Raw genomic sequence first — 10,023 nt, forward strand, 5'->3', positions numbered from 1 at the left:
CACTCAAGGCCTTTTAATGCCGACTCAGACAGCTCTGTGCGGAGTATTCAGTAAGCTTCGCATGAAGTTCCACATGTACTTCTGGAGTTTGCCTCACCATCCATTTCTCTAAACCAATAATTTCTTCAGCAATGTCCTGCTTGTTTATTAGTTATCTACATTAACTTCCTGGCTCATACCAGCTGTTAACCATTTGTCTGCTGTAAGCAATAATAAACTTTTATCTGCAATACTGATGCATTTCATACTAAAACATAGCTTCGACTTTGCGTAATCATCTCTGTAAGCAAATGGTCAGTTGCATGTTCATCACTTCTGCTTGTGGTTAACAGTTTGTTTGCTTTTTTCTTATGTCTCTGCCATTGACCTTTTGTCTACTTCATTAACCATTTGCTTGCTGCAAGTCCTGGACTGACTATACATCTACATCCATCTAGTTTTTGTGTATATCAATACACCTTAGTCTTCTTGTCATGGTGAGGACATGGTTAATGTCCTGTTCTCACAGGGTTAACTTTTGCCAGCCTCTCTTTGGATCTGGGAGGGGTATTTATACTCACTCCAGACTAGCATTCTCTGTCAGCTATACTGTTATTCTGGCTGTGTGTCTGACCGACCACCCTGGTGTGCGTGCATTCTGCATTGCTTGTTTGATTCCCGTGTATGACCCGGCCTGTTCCCTCACTCTGTACTCCGTCTCTCGTTTTGGTACTAATGTCTTCTCCGGTTCTGACCTCCTAGCTTGGCTATTGTTACTCCGCTGAAGTTTGTCCCTATTGTACCGTCTATTGTCCGTTCTGGTTTTCTGATCTATTGCTACGTCCTGACTGTTCGCTCTGTCTAACCCTTTGGTACTGTCCTGCTATCTCGTGCTTTGACCCGGCTTGATCTGGTTTTTGTCTCTGTCTATGCCCCTTGGCAACATTGTCCTGTAGTTACCTTTCTAGGAGTCTCCCTGCAGCTCCAAGCTCTGTGGAGCTTAGGTCACGTCCCCAGCAGTCACGTGCTTCAGGTCCTGGAGCATGCATCCTCACCGCTGCTGCCCGCTCCACAGGTATCTTTGAGCACTGTTTTTGTACTCAGGACACGCGCACTGACTCAGTGAGCAAGTGCAGTGCGGTGTTCCTGACACTCCTGGTGTTTCCTACTCGTCAGAGAATACACCTCACCAAATGAGCCATTGACAGAGAGGAAGGCAGCAAAACCATGTTTTTCTACAGGTTTTCAGTGAAAGTACAGGTATATTTTAAGGGTAAGATATAAGAAAATACCTTGAACTGCACTCCTTGGTTAATTCAGGAGAGACTCTACAAATAGGCTCTGTATTTTTTTGGTAACAAGTGGTTCATTTATCATCCGTTTAATCGGATCCATGGATAAATGTACAATAGATGTGCATAAATCAGGAAAACAAACAGCGGCAAACATCTCTGTGCTTCTCATAAGGCTGAATTATATTGTAAAATATACAGTAGAGATTTATCTACAGAAAGTCTAGTGCTGCTGACTCATTGTAACAACCCAGATACATCATGATTGCTACACATTGTACAGAAAAGCATCAGAGAATTTACATCAGTTTACAGGGAACATCTTTTTAAAGGAAAGTCTAGAGGAAAATAATAAAAATAACCCTTAAGAAAAGCGGAGTTCACTACTATACAGGCATACCATTGTAAGGTCAGATGGACATGTTCCAGTTTCTATTGAAAAGAACATTCTATTACTTTGTTCTTAAAATCAATAGAAACAGTCAGGAAAATGTGTGAAAATATGGCCTACCTTTATACATCAGTGTCAGTGGGCACTGGAAATCATGGTGATCTCTAGCATCGCATCTACAGTACAATATGTATGGAGCAATTTGGAACACATATTTGGGTGATAAGTATAAATGGCACCTAAAGGAGTTGATCACACAAAAAGATGGCATTGAAACTTTAATATAACCTAGAGGACTAGAGTTACTTTCTCTGTCAGACAATATAATTTGAATGGGGTGATACACTACATGTGCGACCGCGACTCCATTACAATGGGGGATACAAGATCCCATGGCGGGACCCCTAGTCATCAAGCAAAAATATATGTTTTGGTTCTGGAAACACCCATTTTAGAGTTAAAGGAGTTGTCTAATCTTCAATTTCACTACTCCTATGCCTCTAGGCTTCCTGATCCGAGGGGGCGGTGAACTCCTGAAGGTTGACAATTCAGACATGCCCCTTGTCTGAATGGTAGTACCTCTGCAGTTTTGAGGAAAAAGTGTGGCGGCTCCAAAACTGGCCAGCTTTAAAGCAGTGCTTACAAAATCAAAGAACTTTTAAGCACTGCACTCCTTGGCTAGGAGACCATCCATCTCTGATAGACTGCAGAGGTTACCATTAACCTAGGCAATGAGCAGTAAACTATAGAATTAAAAATTGCACCGTCCTTGAGAAGTGACTTTTTTACAAGCATTTTGCTGTTGTATCCATTTAGCCAATATGTTACCATATTTCTAAAAAACCCTAAATGGGTTTGATCCGGAATAAACAAATACTCCCGCTGTTTACGCCTGCTCTTCATTTCAAGGCTGTATGCTGACCAACAGTGAACGCGTGTCTGTAATACTCAAGATGATATCAGTCCTGAGTTTCACCTATGTTACCACCTCCTCATGGGCAGAACAATGTCAAAACCAAGTTAGCAGATACACATATGCAGGAGAAGTGAACACAATTGGGGGTCAACCAGGAATGCAGTTGGGTGGGTAATTCACGTGCCAATTACTCTAAAGTCTCTTGTGGAAAGACGTCACTTCCAAGAGTATAAATCATCTGAAGTTCTATGCAAATACTGGAAATACAAGGAAATTTTCTCTCTGAAGATTTCAGAATTATGAATGCAGCTCTACAGCACAATACAGTCTGTAACTCAATATAAAATACACAATGTAATGCATTTCCAAAATAGTTTCTTCTGTAGATTAGGCTCCACTCACATTGAGTTCATAAAGCAAAGTGTTTGAAATATGTGTTGGGGATATTTTTTGCTTTTTACAATAGACGTCAATCACAGATGTAAGCAACTGCAAAAGTTTATGGGCAAAACTGCAGTAGACACCAAATGTTATATTGAAAGCAGCGTAAATAGAGCCTCACTTCTATATATATATATATATATATATATATATATATATATATACACACACATTATATATATACATATATATATATATATATAAAAACCGTAAATTTGTGTTCTGCAGTGGACATGCGCTTCGATGTAAATAAACGATAAATTATGTCTTTACATTACGCATCTTGTAAATTAATATTCCATTCGCTCATTCAGTGGAATGCAAATAATGTAAACTAATTCAAAACAGACCTTTTAATATTAGTAGAAAGGTCAGCGTCAGGCAGCTGCTGCAAAGGTCTATAAAATCTTGGCATCCATAACAGCACAAACGCACACAATGCAAATAATTTATGTCTAACATATGTCGTGAACACATCATTTATGTGGTCGCTTATGGGTTCCATTCTCATGGCTTAGTGCTTTTCAAATAATGTAATGTGTTTTTTTATATACTTTGTACTTCTGCTCCCGATTGCAATATACAATAATAATTTGTGGTTTTTGATAAAATCAAAAGTGATAAAATATTACATAAAAAGGTCTAGTATAGACCTTAAATTTTGAAGGTAGGTAAGTAAAGTCTACTATACACACTCACAAGAACACATCCATATAGGGGCCACCTATACCGTGGTACTGGCACCCTAATACCAAACAATACATTCCATCATCCATTAATTTGCCTTTCAAAAGACATTTATCTGATTGTCTCTAAATTTTGGCTTTCAATTTATATCTTTTCATGTTGTGACATGCTTTAAAAAAATGACTTTAACTTTTTGCCTTGCTAAGCAAAAAAAGATGCAAAGAACAGCGCTAAACATTTACACAATACATTTGTCAGAAGCAAATTTCTTAGAGCTCCACTTTGACTATAGACAAGTTCTTTTTTAACAGCATTCCGTGTGGTCTACTGCAGTAGAATCTCCATTGAGAAATTGAGATTTTTTTTTATAAATTCAGGTCAACTACACTGATTTAACTAAATGATATGTTTTAACCTACCTTTTTCTATTTACGCAGGAGCCTCTCAATTTTGATATAAGCTAAAATGGTGAAGAATTAGGCTATTTTTCCTATAGTTTAATTAAGTAATGTCAGATAATCTTACCAAATTACTAGTGGTTCAACTACAGTCTTGTAATAAAACCTCTGAAGTATCTAAAAAGCATCGGAACAAACTATTGTGAACTCAAAAAACATTTTGCTGCAAGACATTAGTAGTTCATGGACAAATGGTTTCATGACTCCAAAGTTATACCATGACGCAGCCTTCATTGGCACATTCTCGACACCGGCCCTTAGCATACTAGGACTTTGTGGTCTATACATACGTCCTTCCTCTTAGAGTAAATAAATAATTGGTTAGATACATTGGTCTTGAGGTCCAAGCTGTAGCAGGGGTGACAATGCTTCAGGAGATCCTTGAGGGTGTGGAACCAATGTCAACAGTAAGACCGTCTAAGTGGTCAATTAGTAAAAATATAAAGTCATTTGTAAAAGGGCTCATTGGGGAAGACATCTATGTATAGGGCTAATGTAACTGGAGTGTTAGCTCAGCTGCAAGGTGGCATCTTCCAGTAGCCAACAACCCATCTTTCTTCTTCCTGTGACTCATGCAGTTGGCAGTTGTCGGGGACTTGTTAGTCAATTCTGAAGAATTGTCGGGCAGAGTTCCTACTGGTTTAGATTGATGGCTTGAGATGGATGGCAGAACTGTTTGGTCGTGCAGCAAGAATAAAAAGAACATTCTCCCTCAAGAAGGCATCCCAGTTCACCTGCCTGCAAGAGACATTTCAATTAATGGAAAGAAAAATTCACTCCACTATTAAAATAGTATATATCGCTTTAAAGGGGTTGTTTACACATGCACTTGTCCTACGTCTTATTACAGTAACTTAAAGCTTGAGCTACTTGACAAGTTTGACAGCAACACAAGTCGCACGGCCAATGATCACGGTACGCTGCTGTAACATCGCAGCCTGACGCAAGTGAATTGTAAAGCGACAAGCAAGTTGCAAAAACTTTGAAACAGTTAGATTTCAGGTAATTTGCTTGCTGCAGTCTCAATGCGGGACGCAATGCGATCCTATTCACTTGCATTTTGCTGCAATGTGGCAACAGTGTCCAGCGATCTCTAGCAGAAGATAGTCTCTGTCTAGGGGTCAAATTTAAGGTGGAGTTCAGCCTAAAGTGGAAAAGGACACAGACACAGGGACACTTTTGTGCATAAACTCTTTCTCCTATTAAAGTAAGCTGAGGGTGGCACAATTCAGAGAATCGGTGCAGCTGAAGAAAAGTCTTGGAGATAGTAGTGAAAAAAGGACAGCTTTCCTGTACAGAAGGTCAGCATGGGGAGGTTAAATGGACACTTCTTGGGTATAATTTAGGTCCACAGGGGTCTGAGGACACATTCGTCATATGAAAAAAATATGTACAGTATAAGGGCATACTCTAATCCGTCGATGTTGGTAATTCACCTGACTGTCTTAGGTAGCGCATTCGAGAAAAATGATGCAGCTAAAGAAAAGTCTTGGAGATAGGAGGAAAAATGACAATGTTTTCCCATACAGTAAATCAGCGGGTCAGATATTTTACAAATAGTCCATGGGCATCAGTTAGGTCTGCTGGGTTACGAGGACACATTTGTCATACATTTTGGGAGCATTCAATCTATATTTCTTCCTCTTTCTCAGCTTTGATGAAGACATTTCTCTTTTATGTTGACAATTATTTTATTTTATGGTTTTATCTTGGCTGCCAAATCGAGCAATGTTCACAGCTCAAGTTGTAATTTCTGTCAGGCAGATTTTTATTAGATGTATAATTTAGGCGTAGTAAGGTCTTTAAACATTTTAACACACGGTAATAAATTAAGGCTGAGTCGTGCACTGCAACCAGACATAGTAATTACAATGAAAAGTAACAGAACTGGTTAAAATTAGATGTTAAATGCTATTTAATTATACTGGATCTTCGGAAATAATTTATGGGAAAGCAGCGAGAATTTGTTCTGTGATTTATGGGCTCTGCAGAAAGTTCTCTGCAAACTCTTCCTACATAAATGAATCTAATTCACTAATTCATTGCCGATTTTGGTGCAATTATTAATAGCAATCTGTCAATGGGTTTTTGCTATGCCACATGACAGCAGCATGATGTAGGTGTAGTTAAACAGCAGGTACGCAGGATGCAGTGACGAGATGCGAGACTGAATTGAACTTTGGCTAAAGAACTTTAATGAATTTAAGCTGCTAGGGCTATACTAAGCAACCAAAAATTAATAACAACTATTGTCCTCGCAGGGACTCTGCACAAACAAACACTTTAAATGTGAACACGACTAATCCGGCAAGGGCCGGTTACTATAGGGCCGCGATATGGCCGACTACGGGTCCTTATTTCTTATAGTGTCACTTATCCGTCCTGATGTCCCTCGGCGTCTCTGATGAGGCTGCGTTGGCGTCGCAGCCGCTGGGCCCAGCTGCTGAGGATCTGTCGTAGTCTTCGGGCGCCCAGGAGGAGATGAGGCACAACAGGCCCTGAGGAAGTCCTTTGATGAGGTGACTCCCTGTAGAAACAGCGGGGTTCTGATCGTAAGCGAGTTCAATGAGACTCCAGACTCCAAGCAGGGTTGTGTCGCAGTTCCCTGGACTGGCTGTTGGCAGGCCACGTGCACGGCCTGGGCCTAGGCGAAGGAGTAGGCCACAACTGCTGACTGCAGCGGGGTGATGTCCACTGCGGCCGAAGATGAAGAGGCCGCAGCTGCGGGCTGAAGTGGGGCGGCAGCGGGCAGTCCGCAGCCACGGGCTGGAGTGGAGCGGCAGCAGCTGCAAGGGGCGGCGGACCAACCGCAACAGGCTGAAGCACAGCGGTAACAGCTGCGGACCAAGGTGGGCAGGAAGAAACCCCAAATCGGAGTGAAGCGACAGTCTCTTGTTGGTAGGTTCGGCGCCCACTCTCTGCAGGCCGCAGTAAGTCTCTCCTCTGCCGATGGTCTCCTTTTTCGTCACTGTTTGTCACTCTGGCTCTCTCAGACTCCCACAGTCTCTTGCCTCCTGTCTGCTGTTCTGCCAACTGACTCCCCTGCGCGCTCCCTGTACCTTTTATACTCGCACCTCCCTTTGCTGTCCTGTCACTCTCAGTAGTCCACTCTCCTCCTTTGCTCCCCGGGTACTGTTTCCTTAGGAACCCAGATGGAGGTCCCCTTGGTTCCGGGCCGGACACTCTGCGGGGGTCCTCCTCCTTACATTCCTCCACCCTGTATGCTCGCCAGTCCTCGGGCGAGGGCCTCAGTATACTTAGGTTGGTCTGCGGAGGTGTCAGTTTTTGTTGCCATATGAACTGGTCCTGTGCGTATCGTTCGGGGGGTTTGCCGGCTGTTGACCGCCCGGAGCGTCTTAGTTCGACTAGGGTGGAGTCTTCTGGGGTGGTGGACGGTGGTGGGCTAGCTGGTTCGGGCAGGCTATTTGTGTCAGTTGGTTTGTCATTGAGTAGAGAGCCCCTGGTTATTGTGGGGAAGTCTTCTTTGTCGTCCGGGTCCCAGAACACGGGCAACGGTTCAGAGACCTGATGAGCAGGTTCAGGTTGTTTCAGGTCGGTGGAAATACATGGGCGTAACATATTATGATGCACAATGCGAGTAGGAAGCGTTTCATCCTTCTCGGGTCATATTTCGTACACAGGTCCTTCAGGGTTTATACGGCATAGGACCCGTTAGGGACTCTCTTCCCAGCGTGGCTCTAATATGTTCTGGGGGCATTGGTCTAGTACGAGTACTCAGTCTCCGCTTTGGGAGGTGGAGATAAATTCTTTCCTGGGTGTTCTAAGTCTTAGAGTTTGGTATGTACGATTCGATGAAGAGTTTGCAACCTGTGCCGGTGATTTCAGACCCATGATGATACCCCGATCCAGGGCTGAGGCTCATCTGGGTCCAACTCTACCTCCGTAGTCCCTTTGCCCTCGCGTCCGAACAACAGGGAGTAGGGGGTATAGCCGGTAACTCGATGTACTCGGTTGTTATAGACCCATACTAATTCATATTCGGGCCAACGGGCCTTCTTGTCACTCTCCAGAGTACGCAACATTTGGATTAATGTCCGATTAAATCGTTCCCAGGCACCATTTCCCTGAGGGTGGTATGGCGTGGTCCGGGATTTGTCAATACCGTAGAGACGGTGTAGTCCCTCCATTATTTTTCCCAAAAAAATGCTCTTTGATCGGAATGTATCCGTTGAGGGCAGCCGTAATCTTGTATGCAGTTTCTACAAATTGCGGAGGCAGCCGACTCCGCGGTCTGGTCTCGAGTGGGGGTGACCACAGCGAACTTAGTGAAATGGTCTACCATGACGAGGCAGTGTTCATACCCATGGAATGCGGGACTAATGGTCAGGTAATCCACCGTCAGAAGCTCAAGGGGCGCTGAGGTCACGATTGTTTGTACTGAGGCTCACTGTGCGGGCGGTTTAGCTAATTCGCATAGGCGACAGGTCCAGCAAGTCTCGTCCACAACAGCATGCAAGCCTGGAAGGTAAATTATCTGTTGTAACCATTGCAAGGTCTTTTGAGCTCTGAAATGAGCCCCTTTTTCATGGGCTTCTCGAGCAAGTTCGTTAAGTTGGGCTCCGGGCGCAACTACCTGCCAAATCGTCATAGATGTTGTCCGTGATGTCATTTTACGATACAGTAGTCCCTTTCGGATAACCAGCCTCTCCCATTGTTGTAACATCAGCGACATGTCCTGAGTCAAAGTCTGTCTTTGGGAGTCAGTGGGCAGTTTGCCAGCGGCTACCCATTTTCGGAGAAGCCCAATTTCTTCGCCTTCTTGCTGCTGTTGGATCCACTTATCCCGGGATTGCTCAAGCATGCCCCTTAGGGTCTTCGAGGGAGGTACTTTCTGGGTGGCAGCTGTGAGCACGGCAGCGGTGAGGGCGAACGGCATCTCTTCCCCTTCTAGTTCGTTGTCTCGACTCTTCCCTGGGGTTGTATGTCGAATCCTGGAGAGGGCGTCAGCGTGTACATTCTCGGCCCCTCTTTTATAGATGATTTTATAGTTGAATTTCGCCATCCGGGCCACCCATCTTTGTTCCAGAGCCCCCAATTTGGCGTTTTCCAAATGAGCCAGTGAGTTATTGTCGGTATGCACCACTACTTCGGAGCCCGCCAGGTACTCTGCGAACCGCTCCATCATGGCCCACACTACTGCGAGGAGCTCGAGCTTAAAGGAGCTTAAAGGAGCTGTAATTGTCAGGGTTGCGCTCGGGGTCATGGAGTGTGCGGCTTCCATACACGATCACTCTCTCCCGGCCGCCTTGAACTTGTGACAACACAGCCCCCAGCCTGTGAAGACTCCCATCAGTGTGTAGGATGAATGGTTGCGAGAAATCTGCATAACCTAACACATCCGAGAGCGCAGCCTTAAGGTCTTGGAAGGCCTCTTCTTGAGGTTGTTGCCACTGGATTTTTCGTCCATTTGCCCTAGTGGGAGCCCCCTTCAGCAGGTCGTGCAGGGCTCGAGCTCGACATGCAAAATTCTTTACGAAACGATGGTAGTATCCGGCCAACCCCAGGAAGGCCCGCACGTCTTTTATCGTCTCAAGGGTAGGCCATCCCTGAATGACAGCAACCATTTCCCGGGACGGCCTTACGCCCACTGCCGGGACGACATGGCCCAGATATTCGATCTGGGTGCGAAATAGGTGGCATTTTTGGGGTTTTACCTTCAACCCGTACTTTTGTAGCCGGCCGAGTACCTGCCCCAACCGCTTCAGGTGGTCCTCAAATGTGGCAGCATAGATGATGAAATCGTCTAGGTATATCAACGTGGCCTCAAAATTGAGATCTCCCAGAAACCGCTCCATCAACCGCTGAAAGGTCCCCGGGGCGTTGGCCAGTCCGAACGGC

General features: G+C 44.4%; 1 protein-coding gene across 3 annotated transcripts in view; it reads right to left on the reverse strand.

The window, feature by feature from the left end:
• Positions 1–1,429: 1,429 nt before the first annotated feature.
• The window catches only part of PHF24 (PHD finger protein 24), a 219,950-nt gene continuing 211,356 nt past the window's right edge, over positions 1,430–10,023 (reverse strand). For all 3 annotated transcript variants that reach the window (XM_073553109.1, XM_073553111.1, XM_073553110.1), the window contains one exon: positions 1,430–4,902. In XM_073553109.1, coding sequence (XP_073409210.1) covers positions 4,806–4,902 — 97 coding nt within the window. In that variant the 3' untranslated portion in view covers positions 1,430–4,805. The remainder of the gene's footprint in view (positions 4,903–10,023) is intronic.

This window comes from Dendrobates tinctorius, unplaced genomic scaffold, assembly GCF_039654945.1.
Source record: "Dendrobates tinctorius isolate UK_male_01 unplaced genomic scaffold, ASM3965494v1 ptg000197l, whole genome shotgun sequence".
Taxonomy (NCBI): domain Eukaryota; kingdom Metazoa; phylum Chordata; class Amphibia; order Anura; family Dendrobatidae; genus Dendrobates; species Dendrobates tinctorius.